At 46.1% G+C, this 19,864-nt stretch overlaps 2 protein-coding genes across 3 annotated transcripts; both read right to left on the reverse strand.

The window, feature by feature from the left end:
- Positions 1-513: 513 nt before the first annotated feature.
- LOC127294180 (cyclic nucleotide-gated ion channel 18) lies at positions 514-3,852 on the reverse strand. The gene is made up of 6 exons (XM_051323929.2): positions 3,267-3,852; positions 2,613-2,825; positions 2,177-2,487; positions 1,948-2,059; positions 1,627-1,863; positions 514-1,532 (listed from the first exon to the last, which is right to left on the reverse strand). Exons 1-6 carry the CDS (start codon positions 3,747-3,749, stop codon positions 705-707), a joined length of 2,184 nt encoding a protein of 727 aa, XP_051179889.1. The 5' UTR covers positions 3,750-3,852; the 3' UTR covers positions 514-704.
- A 6,709-nt stretch (positions 3,853-10,561) lies between these two features.
- On the reverse strand, positions 10,562-13,984 carry LOC127294181 (uncharacterized). 2 transcript variants are annotated; one of them, XM_051323931.1, is made up of 2 exons: positions 13,730-13,984; positions 10,562-13,021 (listed from the first exon to the last, which is right to left on the reverse strand). In XM_051323931.1, the coding sequence occupies exon 2, from the start codon at positions 12,915-12,917 to the stop codon at positions 10,866-10,868; it is 2,052 nt and encodes a 683-aa protein (XP_051179891.1). In that variant the 5' UTR covers positions 12,918-13,021; positions 13,730-13,984; the 3' UTR covers positions 10,562-10,865. The 2 variants fall into 2 exon arrangements, with proteins under 2 accessions (XP_051179891.1, XP_051179890.1); XM_051323930.1 differs by having other exon boundaries at positions 10,562-13,026.
- Between the last annotated feature and the right edge of the window lie 5,880 nt (positions 13,985-19,864).

The following is a 19,864-nucleotide window of genomic DNA, read 5'->3' on the forward strand; positions in this document are numbered from 1 at the left end:
CCACAAGGTGTTCGGCGTTTCGCTTGAGTGGGCAAATGTTGTTAGATATGTTCCATCCTGTGTGATGTAGCTTACCGAGCGTGATTGTAACTTTATTTTATTAATGAATATAAGCCCAAGTTCAAAAGAAAAAAGGACACCCCCTTACATCCTAAATGATGCACAACTAACTCAAGTAGGAGCAATCACAAGTGCTCGTGATCTCATGGCAAACAAATACAGCATGAGGTGAAAAATATAAGAAAATAGCAATCAGGGCACATATAGCAGTGATCTTGGAGATGCTCTTAAAGTTGAACATCTTAAATATCTATGTTTGACGAAACTTGGGTCATAGATGTGTAAATTTGCTCGTAAGCTTCCTTGAGAATTTTTTAGATTCAAAAATGTTGTTTTTGATTTTTTTTTTAAATGGTTACAGTTGCGATTTTTGTCAACCGGTATGTCTGATCGATTGCTCATGTTTTGCAGCACCAGAGGAGTACATTTAAATCGGTAAAAAAAACTCTAGACTCAAGTAATATCAACTTTACTAAATCAGCACTATTATACAGTACAACATGCATCTCCAGCTTGATCTATCTACGTAAGTACACTTTCATGATCCTGACCGGCGTCAGTGACAGAAAGGAGAGAAGAAGACGAAGAACAAATGGTGGTGGTGGTGGTCGGCAGCACACTACAAATGGCCGGTCGTGTTCTCTCTACAGCACATCTTCGGTGTGCAAGGTGAAGTCCGGCTCGTCAGGCTTGGCCAGCTTGGGGAACTTCATGCTTGACACGTCGTCGATCCTCTGCTGCGCCACCACCTTCTGGTGCGCGCCCTTCTTGGTGTTCTTGGCGAACTTGGACGCCAGGAACGTCACGCCTAGGTGCACGCCGCCGGCGTCGCCCCCTTCCGCCGACGAGGACGCGGCACCGCCCGCACCAGCCGCATCCTTGTACTCTCCGAGCAACGGCGCTCTGTCGCTGGCGGCGCCGCCAGCCCCGCCGTTGTCGTCGTCGCCGCCCTGGCCGTCTTCGAAGAGGATTCCCTCCTGCTTCATGAGCTCCTTGGCGAGCTTCCTCTTCTTGTGCCGCCTCCATGCGCCCTGCACGAAGCAGGCGCCCCAGCTCCGCCACTGGTGGGAGTAGTACCGGAACGCGTGCTGCAGCCGCTTGCTGTGGAGGCGCTTGAACTGGTTGGCCACGTACTTGAGGTCCTCGGCCCTGAGCGCGAACGCCTCAACCTCCGTCACCGACCGCACCGTGCGCGTCGACTGCGGGAAGTTGAGGCTCGGGTTGGGCATCAGCGCCCACGTCAGGAGCTCCTCGCCGCAGAAGTCCCCCGGCCGGAGCGTGATGGAGCTGAAGAAGTTGGTCCGACCGCCGTCCGTCGTAGAGCTCTCCAGCTCGCCGCGGATGATAAAGAGCATCTCATTTACGGGGTCGCCCTCGCGCACGATGTACGCGTCCTTGGTACTCAGCGACGACACCAGCCGCTCGCAGATAGCGTCCAGCAGCTGCTCGTCCATCTGCGAGAAGAAGGGCACCTACCAGAAGAGCACAATGCCAACGATCAGACCACCGTGCCAACAATCCTCGGAGAAAAAATGGCAATGGTGTACGGTCGGCATGGCAACGCACTCGGCGGACGAGGGCAAGGCAGAGGTGGCGCTGGATCTCGCGGCGGAGGTCGAGCGGCAGCGACTGCAGGATGGACTCCTCATCGACGCCCCTGGTGGCAAGCCACTTGTACTGGAAGAACCTCCGGACACGCTCCTGGAGCTCCAGGGGAAGCTGACGGTGACGCATCCACTCCTCGATGTCGCGCCGCTTCACCCGCCACTCCTCGAGCCTCACCGTCATCGATTGCAGGTATGTCTGCCCAGCAAAAACCAAACCATGTTAATGTACTATAGTGCTGATCATTCTGCAGGATAAAAACTTTTATATGAAAATAAATACCTGCATGTTTCCAATGAGATGTGAAAAGAAGACAAGGCCCATGATACATATCAAGATGCAGAATATGGTCTCTCCCCTGTAGGTGGTGTTCTGCAAGTTCTGTCCATATGAACTAGCAATTTGCAGAAGACGAACACAGAATCAGATATTCCTTGCATCCTCATCATGTACAATGATCTCATTAAGATCTCAGTTCAGACATCAAAATAACCTCCATCTTTATACGTACCTCAAGTTCCGGAAACCCCACCAGAGGCAGTAGAGGTACTTCTCGAAGAATGTCGCCCCCACGACATCGAGATTCAGAGCATCGGCGAACAATCCGTACTTGTAAGTCGCATCGGGAAGCTTGCACTCTGCATTGATGTTGCTAGCCGCGAACCACTTCTTCCTAATAGGATCATCCTTGGTTTTGCAGTCCAGATAGCTCACGAAACATCTCGGTATTCCGGGGGCAGTGCCGTTCTCCCTTGTACAGACGTCCACCCAGCAGGTGTACTGCCTCTCGATGGACAACAGGTACCACAGAGCTCCAAGTACCTGCATACATACACAATTGTCAGTCATATCACCACCTATGAAAGTCCCCTAAACAGAAGAAGGGGAGTCTGTAATCTTCAGACTCTAGACGATTCGGGTGACCGATTCCTTTAAAGAAGACATACATGACTAGCCAATGTGTAGAGAAGCAGGTTGTAAGCAGCCCCTGCCCAGGCAGTTCTTGTGACAACTCCACTGGACTTGACAATCTTGGAGTTGAGGGATATGATGAGGAACACCCTTGGTATGTACTGGATCAACACGATCATTGAGAGTGTGTTGTTGGTGTGATTTGCTGAGGAGGCGCTCACAGCTGGTATGACAAACCAGATGATCACCTGCAACAACAGACCTACTCAGCTTATCACAATATGCAAATATGACAGCCCTGCACAACATGGTATAAATGTGATCATCACTAAGCACTTCAATCTAGCTACTCCTGTATATGACTCTGAAAGAATCATGCTTATATATATGAACTGAATATGTAATTCTAACATGTCATTTGATTCAACTCCAGCATTGTTCAGGGAAACTGTATCATGCATCGATATCTGAAGGCTGTCGGATGCATCTAAAGCATGACATGCACAAGGAAGGAACGCAGGGTTATTGATTGCATGTCGAAAATTTGAACAGCTTTCGATGCAATCACAATGAAGAGATATCATTTTTCTCTGAAATTAATACACGTCAAGACCAACATATATATGAAATGGGCCATTGGGAATTGATGATAGAGAGAGTGGGAGATGAAGGGAGGGATGGATGGGTGCCTGCGGGATTGGGAGCATGGCGGCGAGGTCGATGATGAAGTCGTTCTTGAGGTAGCGGATGGCGATCTGGTCGGGGTCCCTGACGAGCTCGCCGCGGCCAAAGACACGCGAGTTGGGCGCGACGAATGCGGTCCGGAACTTGAGGATCATGTGCGCGAGGTAGAAGAGGTCGGCGACGGTGCGGACGGCGGTGACGACGACGCCGATTTTCATGTCGATATTGACGCAGGTGACGGTGCCGGTGTAGAGGAGGTAGAAGTACATGGGGTCGACGAAGAGGCCGACCATGCAGGTGACGAGGAAGAGGCGGTTCCAGCTGAGGACGACGTCGTCTCCCGGGTCGAGGATGCGGCTGGGCGTCCATGGCCGGCGGCGCTGGGGCTGGGCGGTGGAGGAGGTGACAGCGCCGGCGCCGGGGCGGAAGAAAGGGAGCGGTGGGCGGCGGAAGGGCGGGAGGACGTGGCGGTGGAGGAAGCCGGCCATGGGGCGGTGGTGGTGGCGGTGTGGGCGTCAGGGGCGTCGTCATGCATTGCATGCGCGGGTGAGGGGCTAGCTCGGAGGCACGAGGTGGTGCGGCGGCCGCGCGTTTCGGCCCGTGCGAGCGACAAATCGGCATTGGGGTGGATGCGAGTTCGCTCCCACAGATTTCTACATAACTCATGTTCAGGTGTGTAAGAACGACCACAAACATTCAGGTAATCAGGTGTGTAGCATAGCGAGGTAAAAAAAAAAAAAATCAGTCTGTCACCATGTAAATTCATGTTTGATGTGTCCTCATACACGGATTGTCTCCCACCATTTGCAATTGTGTTGGATTTTATGGACCCAACACATGGTACAAGAGAAAACTTCATAAGGGGGCAGATGCGTGCGACAGTTTTGGACAGCTCCGATGAAGCGGCGATCAGAAGGCGACAAGCAAAACCCATCTAGTCGGATTTCCTCGTCGGCAGGAAGGTTTTCGTTCTTTGTGTTAAGGGATGGTGAGACATCGGACATTCTAAAGTCAAAATAAGGTCCTCCCCACCCTATATATCCTCCCTCCGATGGTGCATCTAGCGCTGGCGGAGGGCGTGTTGATTCATGTGCTCCACAGATCTCCTAGGATCCGGTTGGATTTCGTATTCATTAATTCGTGTGGTTTTAGGCTAGTCTCTTCTGATCTACGATTTTTGTCGTTGATAACTATTGTTGTTCTGATGCGCTGATCCTTTGGAGCCTTAGCACGGCAACTTTCCGTGTGTCTACTACAACAAGATCAACTATGGCAAGCTTTACCCGGCTTCGGTGATGGACGAGAATGGCGGAGGGCGCTTTGAGTCATGTGCCCCGCTGATCCGGTCGGATTTCATATTCGTTGGTACAGTGTGGTTTTAGGCCAGTCTCTTATGATCTAGAGTTTATATCGTTGACGATGGTTTTTGTTCTAGTACGATGATCCTTTGAGTCCTTAGCAGGGCCGGGCCGGCAAAATTCGGGACCCTGTGCGAAATTCTAAAATAGGCCCATATCTTACTAGAGAAATATAACTAAGGAATAATTATAATATATATATATATTTTTTGTGTCAAAAATTGTAAACTCGTGGTATGATCGTTTACTCATGGTAAATTCGAATTAAAAGTTCTTTTAAAAGGAGACATATATAGTTTAAAAATCTGACTGGACCAATGGTCCAAAAAATATCTACATCTAATGTTTTTGATGCATTTAAACCGTTTAGGTTTAAAAAATTAGGAAAATACTTTAAAAATCTCAAACTCTTATATTCAAACCTATCCCAAGAAGTACATGTACATAATGACCCTTCTATAAAATTAACCCCATAAGAGAAATACAGTACAATTAAATGAAATTTATCTCAATCTCTATAAATTAAAGTCGCAATGATTAATTACATAACTCTTAATATGTGAAGTCAAGATATCTTAATACATTTTCTCTAACATGTTTAAGACTTGAACTAGAAATTTATTGAAGAGGTAGGTATACTCCGTGTGATTTATATATGTAGTTTGTATTAGTTTTATTCAATACTAAATAATAATAATAAAATTGGATCATAGGCATCAATCAGAAAAGAGAGACAGAGAAAAAAAAAGCAGATTAGAAAAAGAAACGAGCTGCTGCAACCTAGGAGAATCGAACTTGGAACCTCCTATTAGAAAGGAAAGAGACATGGAAAAGAAAAGAAAAAACGGAGAAGAAAAAAGTAACGAGTTTTTGGCTGCTGTCAACAGCCTACAGGAATCGAACTTGGATCCTCCTTTTTATCCTTGTAGGTAACTTCAACGTAATACCAGTTGGGCTAAATTAATTTTTTGGTTAACTAATAAATAACACACTATATAAAAGGTAAGGTAGAAATTTGGGACCCCAAAAATTTTGGGCCATGTGCGGCCGCACTCCCGTCGGCCCGGGCCTGGTCCTTAGCACGATGACGTTCCGTCTATCTACTACAATAAAATCTACTACGACAAGCTTTCCCGGCTTTGGTGATGGACGGACGACGATGGCGGCGTGCCTTCCGCTCACAGTGGTGTCTGTAGTCGTATCTAGTTGTTCCAAAAACCTATTTGCATTTTTTTTATTTCTGGGGCTGTTTGAACTGCTATTGAGAGTCATGTCACAGTCATGCCCTTTGGCAAAATGATCAATTAAAGGGTAAATGTCGGATAACAAAATGGAATATAATTGATCAAGGGGTCTGGGTGTGGAAGTGTTAGATATCAAAAATAGATGCTTACTTAGAAAATGGTTGTTTAAGATCTTTAATGAAGTGGGGTATGGTAGAAATTACTGCGTAGTAAATACCTTCAAAATAAAACGCTATCACGGGTGATGGCTAAACCCACAGACTCCCTTTTTTTTTTGGAAAGGCTTGATTGGTGTGAAAGATGAATTATTTGCGTGTGGTTCCTTTAGAAGAGCAATCTTTAGCACAACAATATATAACTCGTTATGCCATCATGCGCCGAGAAAACATTTTGGTTGCAGACGTGTTAACAGGGTTCCTATAAATATCAAATTTAGACGAACTTTATCCACTAACAAGTATGAACTTTGGTTGCGTTTGTTGCTGTGCCTAATCTCGGTTAATCTAAGTGATGGTTCAGATGTTTTTACTTGGAGTTTAACTACCTCTGCTACTTTCTTACTGAAGTCTCTGTATGCCGATTTGATGAATGGCGTACGGTTTCTTGCACAAACATATTTGAAAAATTAAAGTGCCACTAAATAGTAAGATCTTCATGTGGTTTCTTTATAAAAATGTGATTCTAACAAAAGATAACCTCGCTAAAAAGAAATAGGAATGGTTGTAAGAAATGTGTTTTTGTGATGCTAATAAATCTAGTAACCATTTTTTTATTGTCCCTTCGCTAGATTTATTTGGAGAATTATTCAATTCACTTTTAATGTCCTCCCACCAACCAATGTCATAAATATGTTTAGAAGTTGGTTGAATGAGGTTAATAAAGCATCTAAAGACCATATCCGAATGGGTATTTTGTGCTTTGATGTGGGCCATTTGGGACTGTCATAATGATATTGTTTTTAACAAGAGTACAAATGCTCATTTCTACATGTTATCCGTATGGTTACACATTGGACCCACAAGTGATCCTATCTTTTACCGGAGGCGCAACTAGTGTATATGGATTAGGTTACTTGGAATATTTACAACCATGGTGGGTGGCGGCTTTCTAAAAGGCTTCAAGATGCATAGACGAAATTTTTATTTTTCGTTGGTTAATATTTATGTCCACCTTATGTGATTCATAAGTTGTAATACTTTTAAACTTTGATACTACACAATAAAATGGCTGCGTGTATCAATTAATGCAGAGGTCGGGGCTATGCTCTCCATTTTGAAAAACAGAAGAAAATTGAAAATAGATTCTTGTCGAGTATCATGAAGAAGATGGATAATGTGGCCAAGAAAAGCATCACTAGAGGATGTAAGGATGGTGTCGTCGATATATAATAGGAGGTAAGCGGCGTGACTACCAACCTTGTACACAAACTACGAGGTGTCGGTGTGAGCTGCAACAAATCCAATGGTGAAATAATTATTAATAGATCGACTTAATTTACGCAATAAAAAACTCGGATACACTTTTCTCTATCTGTCTACACCATACCGGTTCAGATAGCGACAAATCAGTTCCAAAGGCCTTTGAATCTTCTCCTGAGAGCGACGGAGGGAGCACGTCGGGCTACGAACTACAGTTCCCTCCGGGACCGGGACCGGGACCAATCAACCGCCGGAGCCGTCCTCCTCCAAGGGCGACTCAGGCGAACCCTAGCCGCCACCACCTTCCCCTCCCCTCCCCTCTCCTCCTCGTCGTCCCCGGAGGCCGCCGCCGCCGGCCGGTGATGGGGGCGGCGGTGATGGGGGCGGCCTGGTGCAGCGGTAGGAGGCACGCCTCCGCACCGGGGGGGGGGGGGGGATGGTCCCGGTTCTGGTTGATGGCGGCGCGGCCGTGGCCATAGCTATGCAGCCCTCTCCGTCGTTCCTCGCCGTGACCTCGCCGGGAGGGCGGTGATGGGGGCGGCGGCGCGGCCCCGGACCCTGGCGCGGTCCTCTCCTCCTTCCTCTCCTTGGCATGGCCGGGCGGGTGGGGATGGGGGTGGATCTCGTGATGCTCCTCCTCAAGAGCTGGGATCACGGTACCAAGGGCGGCGGCCCTGGATGGCGATGGTTGTGACGGCGCCGACCTGGTGGCGGGTGGCGGGCATCAGGTGCCACTGACCGTGGCACCGCGGTGGTGGTCTTCTCTCTCGCCGGAGGAGATCGGCTAGTTGTGTGGCTAGCCGTGGCGGATATTGTGATCCGTCGCCTAGCTCCCGATGGCGAGGCGCAGCTGCCGGTGAAAGCCATCCCGGACTTTGGTCATGGCAGATGATGGCGGTGCCTTTTGTCGTTGCCTTGTTGAAGGCATTGTCTCTGTAGTCTTTGTTTCTTCTCCTAGGCTGCTCCAGGGGGAACCCTAGACCCGGGTCTCCCGGATCGGATGATAGCGGCGCGCAACGCCGTTCTCCCTGTTGGGGGTATCATTTTCAGAGCAGACAACGGATGGTGGTGGTGCTGAGGTGGAGCGGTGTGCTTTTGTTGTGTCGGCATCGTCGAGTCACCGCGGCATGATGCAGTGGTGTCTCGGGACGGATGCAGTGTGATGGACATGCGCAGGATGGTGAAATCGTCTGGCGCCGTGGCGGCATCGATGGCAGGCCTGGCATGGTCAATGCGATGATCTCTCTTGAAGATGGAGTCGAGGAAGACGGCGGTAGCAACTTCTATGGCATGTGCGTTGGCGTATGCTGAGTCTGCTTGACTGGATGTGCTTCTCATCTGCTATTGGGCGGCCAGGGAAGGCATTTGGTTTTTGGATGATATGAGTTGGTGAATTGTCACCCCTTTATCCCTCTGTAGGTTTAGCGAGGTGGCTTCGAGTTTGATCTTTTATATTGCTCTTGTAAGGTGTTGTGAATAATCTAATAAAAAAACCGTGTGCATCCTTTGGATGCAGAAGCTGGGGTGATATTTCCCCCATTTCAAAAAAAAAAAGAAAAAAAAAACCATACCGGTTCAATTAGGTGTATTCGACTTTATAAAGGAAATCGAAATGTACTAGTTCGATTAGAAGTGTATTCAACATTATAAAGGAAAAAAAATGTTGCTTGGGTTCATGCTTGTGTTCCTATGAAATTTTGGCATAAGAATGCATTTCTTAGGAATTTGACAATCTCGGTTTTAAACGGATATGTACTCCCGCTATCCTGGAAAAGATATCTCAGATTTATCAAAATTTAGATCTAGATACTAATAGTGCCAAATAAGATATATGAGATTTGTCTAAATTTAGATATGTCTATACAAATAGTGTTTATCGACCAGCTTGTATTGGCACTCGAATTGCAAGGAATTCTCTCAGCTGGTTTTCTCGTAGATAAAAAGGCACAAAAATGCCGAAAAGTGCTAATGGAGGATGAGCTCCAGTGCTCCTGCCACGTGAACTTGCACTCAGTCATTCGTTCTGCCAATCTGGCCATCTAGCTGTACGTATGTTCCATCATACAGACTGATTTCTATTAGCGTATAGTATAGGTGTGTATACAACGTTTCTTCTTGTATTTTCTTACGTGCTCATTTAATGCTCACCACATGCACTGCTAATGTGCCGACAGATATCCCTCTCATAGTGGGAGTAACATAGATAGTAACATCACACATTTTAAGGTATTTTGCTGACATGGCATAGCAATAAATGAAGAAAGAGAGGAAGGTGGTAACTAGCTATATTACCATAACATCGCACACCCCAAGATAAAATAAGTCTACTAACAAATAAATGAGACTTTGCATGATACCATCTCTAAGTTACTTTCCACTATGAAGGTAGTAACATAGACTAGTAACTTATGCATGACACCACCTTAGAGCAACTATAATAGAGTCTAGTCAGTTGGCTATATGGTCTTCCACATAAGTAAAATCCTAGGTGGAGGAAAGAGAAGAGAGAGAATAGAGAAGGCTACATGTATACAGCCCGGCTACAACACACTAAACGAGAAATAAGAGGTAGCATGCAGCCGATGTGAAAGCTTTTAGCCAACGGTTATCATCTCCTACCAATAATCAACCTCCCACCGTACAAGCATTTAGTTTTATAGCCATCTTTGTAACTTGTAGTCAATCTATTGTACCGTGCCTATTCTTATAAAGGCTATTAAGAGACGTGGCAATGGTATACATCCGACTGCCGGCTATGCTATTAGCCATGCTTTTATGTTACTCCCCACTATGAGCAGCCTCAGCTGTGTCCAAAATTTCAACACGCGTACCTACCATCAGGAGAGCGTGCCGTTGCACAGTGAAGCCTCCACTGATATATCAACACGCGTCATCCTCGCACTTCAAAATCTCATCGTTCTCTGTTCCTTCTCTTTAGCTGGCGAGAGCACACTGAAGCTCGAGTGCACCAAATCCCCTTCCCAAAAATGCAATTTAATACAACAGAAGGGCAAAGGAAAAAAAGAAGAAGATGTGAGCCCTCCATCAACAACCCTGCGCGGGCCTCCCTTGCTACGCCAAAAGCTAGAGAAACTCCATCCATTTCCATATAATAATGTTCAGCTCGTTGAAAACCCAATTTAATTTTTCCAAGGTAGCTCTTGAATGGAGCTGTGGAATGGAGTAGATTAGATAGGTTTAGATAAAAAAAATCCAAGGTTTATCGCAGATTTGTCAAAATTTAGATGTACATGTGGCATTTTCCATGGGACAAAGGGGGTAATAAGAAGTCAGTTCTTGCTTCCAACAAGGCAACACCAGCAATGAACCGGCACCATTTCTTCCATCTACTTCATAACATGTGACCAATGGAAGCTCTCTCTCACATGGGGTAGCTCGCACAGCGTTACACGAGAATATGTGCAGAAAAGGAGTCCTAGGACCAACGTCAGATACACAGTAGTGTAGTAATCACTAATCTGAAGATGCAAAAAGAAAAATCAAACTTGACAAATGCCAATAAGGAAACTAATAAGTTATCTATGGAACAAAAGAAAGAATCCAGATGGACAGAAGTATGTGTGTCAGCTCCGTGATGAACACTTTTTTTGAGAATGCCCAAGAAGATGACACCGGCCACACTGAACAATCCGCTTCGGCCGTTTCAAGCTTTCCATCTTGAGAATCTTCATTTTGGGACGACCAGGAGGCCTCCGGATCTTGGGTGGGCGAAGTATCACGTCTGACTTGTAGCATACGCCCGGCCCAGAGGAGGAACTGCTCCAGTGAATCCGGTCTGGAATTGGATAGATCCGCTGTGAGTAGGTCTCCCTATACTTCAATACGCTGAAGCAGTCATGTGTGTACTGGCGAGGATCTTCACCACATGAAAGTAGTGCAGCAGCAGCATGTGCACATGGAATACCATATATTTGCCACCGACGACACGAGCAGAACCTGGTTTCAGTATCCACAATGTTTGTTCGCTCAGATGACACAATCTCAAACTCCACCTTGTTTGCACGGAGTACTTGATAACATCCTGAATCAGAAATGGATTCTGAAATGAGTTTCTCAGCAGATGGAACAAGAACTGACTCGAGGGATAGTGCCAACTTGTATCGTTCACTAAACCAGCATGTCAGTTGGTGTCTGATGTACTCGATTGTTTGCACAATGGGAAGCTCATGACACTCCAGGGCCCAGTTATATAATATTTCTGTTATGCCAAGATTGAAATGGCCATATCGCATACCCTCAAAGTAAGAAACTGCCCAGAGGTTTGGTGGAAAATGCTGGAACCATTGCATGACATCCTGAACTTGCATCATATCTTTTACCTTTGAATCAAACTCTGTAGTTGTGAGAGCATAGAAAGCGCTCCAGAAAAGGTTCAGAAGTTTAGGACTCTTGAACTCATCACGAAAATTCTCACTCACGTATCTCAAGCAAAATCCATGAAAAGCAGTAGGGAAGTTGAGCTCGACAGCTTCAACCACCTGTGGATGTCTCTCAGAGAGTATTGTTAAAACAGGCATCTTATCTGTGTTAACTCCAAGCATCTTCCTCAGTTCTGAGATAAACCACATCCAGTTGTCATCACTCTCAGAATCGACAACAGCAAATGCTACAGGGAACATCATATGATCAGCATCAACAGCTGAAGCACATAGCAATGTCCCAAGATACTTCCCCTTCAGTTCTGCCTTGTCAATTTCCAAAAGGGGCCTACACGCATTTAAGAAACCATAAATCGATGCACGGAACGAGACAAAGAGCCGCTGAAAGGAATTGTCCGTCGCAGACCCTTTGTATACTGCAATGCTACCAGGATTTGTCTTTCCAATCTGCTCACAGTATGCAGGAAGAAGGCGATATCCATCCTCAAGGGTACCATGAACAGCAGCCATGCTTCTCTCCTTTCCTCGCCATGCCTGCATATAAGACACAGCAACCCCATGCTGGTCCCGAATATCCTGCAGTATCTCCTTTGGCTTAATCTGCGGATTATCTCTTAGCCTTGCCTCAACAGACCTAGCCACCCAGTTAACAGTGGCCTGTTGATGATGTAGATCCTGAACACCCTCACATGTGTGCTCTGCTTGCAGCGTCCTGACGGTGAAAGTCGGAACATCATGGCACTTGGCCACATGCACCCGCCATGGACATCCTTCTGTGCTGCATTTGGCGATGAATCGGCTGCGGTCAGATTTCACGACACGAAGCTGGAAATGCAAAGCAATGGCCATATCCTTGATCGCCCTGCGGCAGGTTTCAACATTGCTAAACTCTTGGCCGATGACAAGGAATCGCTCACGCTGTACAAGGTCCTGCTCTGCCTCAAGATAAATCTGGTCATCTTCTGACTCAACTAAAACATGGTCATCTTCTGACTCAACTAAAACATGGTCATCTTCCGGCTCAACTAAAACCTGACCATCTTCTGCATGAACTACAACCTGGCCGTCCGACTGAACTATAACCTGGCTGTCTTGCAGCTGAGCTGCAGCCTGGCTGTCTTGCCCCTGGAATACAACCTGGTCATCTTCCGACTGAACTACGGCCTGGCCATCTTGCGCCTGAACTACAATCTGTCTGTCTTGCGACTGAACTACTACCTCGATGTCTTCCATCATTAAGCAGCTCTAAAGTCTGAATAAAATTATCTTATTCTGACTCATAGAAAACATCAGACACCTCGATAGCAACGGAAGGAACTTTGTTCACAACTCCCCAAGCACTGCCCTGTAAACATGAGGAGAAGCACATAGCTATTAACACGAGAAAGAAGCAATTCTAGTGGAACAAAAATTACCAGTTTTATCGCAAGCACCTAGTCACTAACGAGAGAAAGAGCCAATCCAGTGGCTGAGCCATGGGTAGAGCCACTCCCTGGGCAACAGGGGCCATGGTGTGCAGAACTTCTTTAACAGGGTGTCAAGGTGGGATCCCGGTGGGATGTCATTTTGTACTATGTAGTTCAAATTTTGTTGTCAAAATTTGTACTAAAAAAATCAAATTATACTACAAGTGGGACAAAAGTGGGATCCCACTTGACACCCTTATTCTTTAACCTATATATTAGTGAAATATTTGATTTGGCCTAGCACTTAGCCTAAATACAACTCTAAATTCAAAACTGGCCCGGGGTTTGGTTAGGTTCTAGCTTCGCCTGCTGAGCGGCACAAAAAGTATCACTAAAGACTTATTCAGTTGACCGCACCTTCCTCCCAAGTCCCCAAGTCCCATTTTTTGGGAGAAAAAATCAAGAACGTTAGGTAGTCCAACGGCGTCACTGCGGCCGATCTCGCGTGCCGAAGAAGAGAGAACCTAATCGTGTGAGCCATGGAATAGGGGCGACGGATCTAGATGCTGCGCCGGGTATTCGCCCAAAATTTGTGGGTTCAGTTTGGGATTAAGCAAGCACTGGATGACTAGAAGCTCGTACCTCAAAGAAAAACAACCAATGTCCAAGACTGCGGACGCGGCGGAGACAGCAGGGAGGGGCGCGATTGGACGGGAACGGAGACGGCGGCGGCGACGGCGATGCGAGTGAGAGGCAGAGGGGTTCGGGGCCGAGCCTTCGGCGGCGACCGCACGGCGGCGACTCTAGGGCACAGCGGTGGACGGTGTGGAACGGAGATTTTAGCGTCGCATTTGGTCGGCAAAGGAAAAGATAACGGAGGAAGGGGAAAATCTCTACTCCACACTTTTGCCTCGCAACCCTCCTAATCTGTCCGCAATACATTTCACTCGAAAAATGGTTTACAATTTAGCCCCTCGTGGATAATTAGCCCACCCAACACTTGAGACATATCCCGGCCCGACACAAACAAACGCGAAGCGACCGTTTACGTACGTGCGAATAAAATACAGCCTGGACCCAGCCCAACGGCTGAGGCAAAATGTCCGACCTATCCGTGAGGACACAAAAGCGGCCTAAATTTGTGGTCGAAATGCGTCGGTGCGGACGTTGCTTCATGTTCGCGCGCGTCCTTCTCTCCGTCCTAGATGGCCCGCCAGCCGGTGGCACAGAAAAGCCACTTTCACTTACACCACTCCCAAAAATTGTATTCAGGTGGACGCAAAAACCCTACCTAGCCATGGAGGCCCTCGTCGTCGTCGCTGCCTCGCAAACTGAGGAGCCTGTCGTCGACGAGACTGCCCCCGCCGCGATGAGACTACCCCCATGGTAGGCTCAAAGCGCGTCGGCTCCACCAGTGAAGATACGAAGGCCAAGGTGGAAAAAAAAGACGCTCTCAATGAAATAGCGTGGAGCCCCATGTGTGGTTTTGGTAATTAATGATAATCCATGTGGACTAATGGTTGCATTGAGTTATATTTGTATGAGTTGTCCATAGGCAATGCTTGAACCATACGTTGGCTTCAAGGTTGCAATAAGATGAAATGAGGTGCAAGTTCAAGATAAGCCACACCAAAGAAGAATCTCTCCCATAGTGGATTATGGAGGAGCAATCCGCAAGACTTCATCAAGCAAGCATAATCAAGAAAGGTGTTCCATCATGTTGCGGTCAAGATCGTTATCATCGAACTCAAGTGGAATGCGTAAAGTTAAGGATTGCTCTTGATAGGATTTCTTTCTTACCGGTCTCATGGTTTATTTGGGAGATCGGTTTATAGGCTAGGTGACGTACTATCAAGGGGCTCTCGAGTCAGTAACTCGATCGTATGTTCGGAATGCGATCAAAACTTTGCATCCTTGCATCATCTTTCTTGGTTGTTATTTGGATCTTATCCATGTGGTGTTTTAGAGCTTGTGGTTATTTCCATGACAAACTCTAGTGCATCGAAAACAGATTTCACGTATATCACTTGTTGCGTTTTCGAGTTGGGTGATTTTTTCGGTTTCTCCTATTGTGGTGTTACACCTCTAAAATGAATAGAAAACCATCCCCACTAGTTTGTGGGGGTAGCTCTTGTCGTCCTCTTTCCAACAAAATTGGTTTCATGTCGATCGGAGTTTTCAAACTCTAGATTTTGTGGTTTTAAGTTTATTTTTGTTTTAAGAAGGAAGAAGAAAAAGATCTACCGGTGGTACCGCCGGTGAGGGGCTGGTACTACCGCCAGGCCACGGCTGGTAGTACCGCCCTGGGTACCGCCCAGGGTACCGGCGAGATGCACCTGCTCCCAGTAACCCTGCGTCGTGTGGCCGGTACCATGCCCGGTGGTTCCACCCCCCTCGCCCCCCCCCCCCCCCCCCCCCCCGCGCGGCCACGCTTCGCACGCCTCCCTCCATGCTGCCACGTCGACAAGGGCCGGTAGTACCGGCCCAACCTCGCCGGTACTACCGGCCATGGAGCCCCCAACGGGCAGAAAATTGAGGCCACCTATTTAAGCCTTATTCTCTCTCTTTTTCGGTCACTTCTTCTTCAACCTCTTGCTCTCCACCATTGTTGCATTTTATGAGTGAAGGATTTGAGTATCTTTGTGGTGTTCTTTCCATTGCATTTGGTGCATTGGTTTGACTTCTCCGCGGTGATACGTGGAGGTGAAAGTTCGTGAGAAATACTCTTCGGGAGCTTGTTCTCGGAGCGTGTTCCTCTTAGGTCTTTGTACCCTAGATGGCTTAGTGGTCTTTGTGGTGTTCTTGGGCCTCCTATTAAGTTGTGGAGATTGCCTCAAGCTTTGTGCTTTGTGGCTTAGTGGTGTTCTTGGAGCCTCCAATTAAGTTGTAGAGATTCCTCAAGCGAAAGGCCTTTGTGGCGATTTATTGGGAGCCTCCAATTAATTTGTGGAGATAGCCCCAAACTTTGTGCGGGTTCGGTGACCACCCTAAGATTCCATAGTGGATCGAGAACATCCCTTTTGGTGAGAATTCTTGAGGAGAATACGGCGAGGCCTTAGTGTTGTTTGGAATGACTTGTCCTCCACACCGCTCCAATGGAGAGTAGCATTCGCAAGAGTGTGAACTTCGGGATACATCGTCGTCTTCGCGTCACCTCGGTATTCCTATACCCGAGCAATTTACTTATGCACTTTACTTTGTTATAGCCTTCGTGCCTGAAGTTATATATATTGCTATCACATAGTTGCTTGTATTGCTTAGCATAAGTTGTTGGTACACATAGGTGAACCCTAGTTATATAGGTTTGTGTGCCTAACAAATTAAACGATAGTTTTATTCCGCATTTGTTAAGCCTAATTGAAAAAGTTTTAAACCGCCTATTCAACGCCCCCCCCCCCCCTCCTCTTGGCGGTATCCGTACCCTTTCACTCATGGGAGGAGAAGCCCATCTAGGCCGCCAAGAGGCGAGGCCTACGCGCCAATTCGAAGGAGAAGCAAAGGCAGCAGGTGGCCGACGAAGAAATGATGGTGGTCGTCGCCACGCTTTCCTTATCAGATGCAGGTGACCGCAACGCGCATGTGAGGCTGCCACCTGCCACCATAGCTGAGGCCATGCTCTTCATCAAACAAGAGAGGATCGTCTTCAATGCTCTTCCAATGTCGCAGGCCTCGTCGGTAAGATCGCTAAGTTTCCAGGCATGCCCTCCGATTTTTTCGCCCGCAATGCCTTCTGCTGGTATGCAGGTCCACGCGTCGTCCCGTTTTGCCGCCATCGGCTGGTTGCTTCCCGTGGCCGGCGGTGGTCTTGAACTGAACCACATGCCCATCACGGATTCCGATCCAGCTCCCTTGCGTAAGACGCGAGCGGTGCCGTCAAAGAACATGACGGTGCCCCGCAACCTATTTGAAGAAATGACATCGCCCGACCTGCCGATGGTATTGACAATTGGCAATACTAAGGTTTAAACTTGTACTGCTCTTGTACCTGGTAAGTAGAGTAGCGCTACCATGGTTATTATTCTTGTTTTTATTGCCTTTTTAGTTTAATTAACTTAATTTGGAGGATGCCATAACTTGTATTGTTACTATTTGATAGGATCAGATTAATTATGTTGCAAAATTTTGTATGCTGCCTCTTAGTGCTCAGGTGTACATAAGATGGTTGTGATCCATGTCCTAATTTGGCTTGGCTAAATTGATTGGTATCCTCTAGGTCTTTTGTGGGTTTTGGGAGTTCTTTCCAATTCCAAAAAGTTAAGTATCACAATATATTGCCTCACCACTGATGAAGGAAAATGTTTTAACCTTAACCAAAGTTTCTTTGTTTGTTTTGCAGATATCCATGTCCAAAAAAATCTTGACACATTCATAAAATTATTTTCCTCATCTAGCAGCATATTCTCTTGGGAGCCGAATTGTATATCCGATACACAACACACGTCTATTTCACCATGCCGAGGCGGTAGAAGTATGAAATAGTCTTTGGTATGTTCTGAAGAAAAAAAAGAACTAAAAAAAAGACCTAATTTTTTTTCAAATAGCCAGTCGAGTCAGGCTAATGGGACAAGACTCAGCCAATACCTGGGGGCCATACGCTACAGTGCATCGCGTCGGGCGATAGAGCCAACTAAACACGTTGAGCCCAGCCCATGCCCGTGGCGCCTCTTCACGTGGCACCGGCGCCTATGGTAACCCCTTGCCATTATAAAAGGACGGCCACGCCGAACTAAGATGGAGGGGGATTAAAAAGGAAGGAATCGTTTGATCTTTTCACGGGACAACCTTTGTAACTAGTTCATCACCACCATATACATGCAATCTGAACATATGCCTCATCTTTCTTTGGTTGATTCATGTATCGATTTTGTCTGATTCATGATTGTAAATATTACTGTACTCGTTCTTTTTAATAAATAAATGGCCATGTGCATCTATTGATGCAGAGGCTAGAACTTTGCTCACTTATCTAAAAAATATATACATGCAGCCTGAGCTTGGGTAAAAAACATGTATCTCTCTGTGTGATTGTGTTCATCGTGTTGATCAATCGAGCCCTTCCATCCCAACCCATTAGTCCCCAAATACTTTGACCCGGGACTAATGGATCTTTAGTCCCGGTTCTGCTGGTGAACCGAGGCTAATGCTCGGGGTAACCGGGACTAAAGGGTACCGGTACCCTTTAGTCCCGGTTGGTGTCCCCAACCGGGATTAAAGGTTTTTTTCTGATTTTTGGCTCCCCACGCACCTCCACCCCCCCCCCCCCGGATCGCCTTTTTTAGCACTGTAAAATAGAAAAGAAAATGATAGAAAATTCAAAAAAAAAAATTGTTTTCAGATTCTTGTATGTTATGCAACCTACTATTCGGAGAAATTAAGAAATTCGAATTTTCACTTTTTTTGCAAAAAAAGTTAAAAAAAAATGGTAAAACCGCAATAACTTTTGCATACGACATCGAAAAAAACGTATAATATATCAAAAAAATCCTGGGAAAAAGTTACATCCGAATTCACCTGGGTTTACCCGGTAAGCCAATTTTTAGATTCTCAAAATTCCAAATGGAAATACAAAAGCAGTAAGATTTTAGTTTTTGCTATAAAATTACGGATTTTATATATTTTTTATTTTTTTAAAACCTAAAATTAATAATTGCATCCTGCATAAAGATTACTATCATTTTTACCCAATTTTTAGATTTTCAAATTTTTAGGTTTGGCAAAAAAAAAATTTAATTAATTAATAAAATAAAAAATAATACAAATTAAAAAGTTAATGTTTATTTATTAATTCAAGATTATTATTACATCATTACTTTTATTTATTAAAAGAATTATTTGAAATTCAAATAATAAAGAAATGTAACATCGATCAACATGTTAATAGGATTGATATGATACTACTATCACATACATGCGCGCGAAGCACTTGGATGCGGAACAAGATGAAACTTAGAAGTTAAGCGTGCTAGTGCTAGAGTAGTGGGAGGATGGGTGATCGAGCGGGAAGTTTGACCACGAGTATGTAATTTGACTAGAGATAAGTGTAGTTAGAGATAGAGAGACTAAACTATGCAAATAACTGAAATAGTAGAAATTTTGAAAAAATAGAAAAAAAGGGAGTAAAACATAATTAGAAGCCCGAATTAAAAAAATTAACTCGAAATAGCCTTTAGTCCCGGTTCGTGTTACAAACCGGGACTAAAGGTCCTTCGCCCCGGCGCATGCCAGCCGCCCACGTGGCGGGACCTTTAGTCCCGGTTCGTAAGCAACCGGACTAAAGGGGAGCCTTTAGTCACGCATAATTAGTTCTGTTGCACAACCGGGATTAATGGCTCTTGCGAACCGGGACTAAAGCCCCTTTTTCTACTAGTGCACACCATGTATCCCTGGCCGAACTCCAAAGGGAAGTGTTAATTCCGGTGTTGAAATCTAGAACATGGCACCGATTGTTCTGGGTAGAGGCCGGCGTGAACGAACTGACTATTTTATTGGGCTCCCAAATGTGCAATTGTGTTTTGGAGGTGCTGGTGGATACTCATATTATATCTCGCACCCTCGTAAACCATTAGGGCACACTTGCCCATCCGTACACTGAAATGTAAACCGGGCACTATTTCCTTGCATAAGGGTCTCCAGCGCGACGATCTAAATTGATGATTCATTCGGTCCGATTCTATCCATTTAGATCGATCCGCGGATAGATTTATGGCCACGGTCCATTCTACCAGGCCAGTGCATCGAACAACGTGATCCATTCTGTTCATGCTGGCCATTTTGGCA

Source organism: Lolium perenne, chromosome 4 (genome assembly GCF_019359855.2).
Source record: "Lolium perenne isolate Kyuss_39 chromosome 4, Kyuss_2.0, whole genome shotgun sequence".
Lineage (NCBI taxonomy): Eukaryota > Viridiplantae > Streptophyta > Magnoliopsida > Poales > Poaceae > Lolium > Lolium perenne.

Coding starts and splice junctions, on each gene's coding strand:
- LOC127294180 (XM_051323929.2), bottom strand. CDS start 3,749: ATGGCCGGCTTCCTCCACCGCCACGTCCTCCCGCCCTTCCGCCGCCCA. Junction 2,826..3,266: donor CCATGCTCCCAATCCCGCAG/GCACCCATCCAT, acceptor CTGTTGTTGCAG/GTGATCATCTGGTTTGTCAT. Junction 2,488..2,612: donor TCTACACATTGGCTAGTCAT/GTATGTCTTCTT, acceptor GTATGTATGCAG/GTACTTGGAGCTCTGTGGTA.
- LOC127294181 (XM_051323931.1), bottom strand. CDS start 12,917: ATGATGGAAGACATCGAGGTAGTAGTTCAGTCGCAAGACAGACAGATT.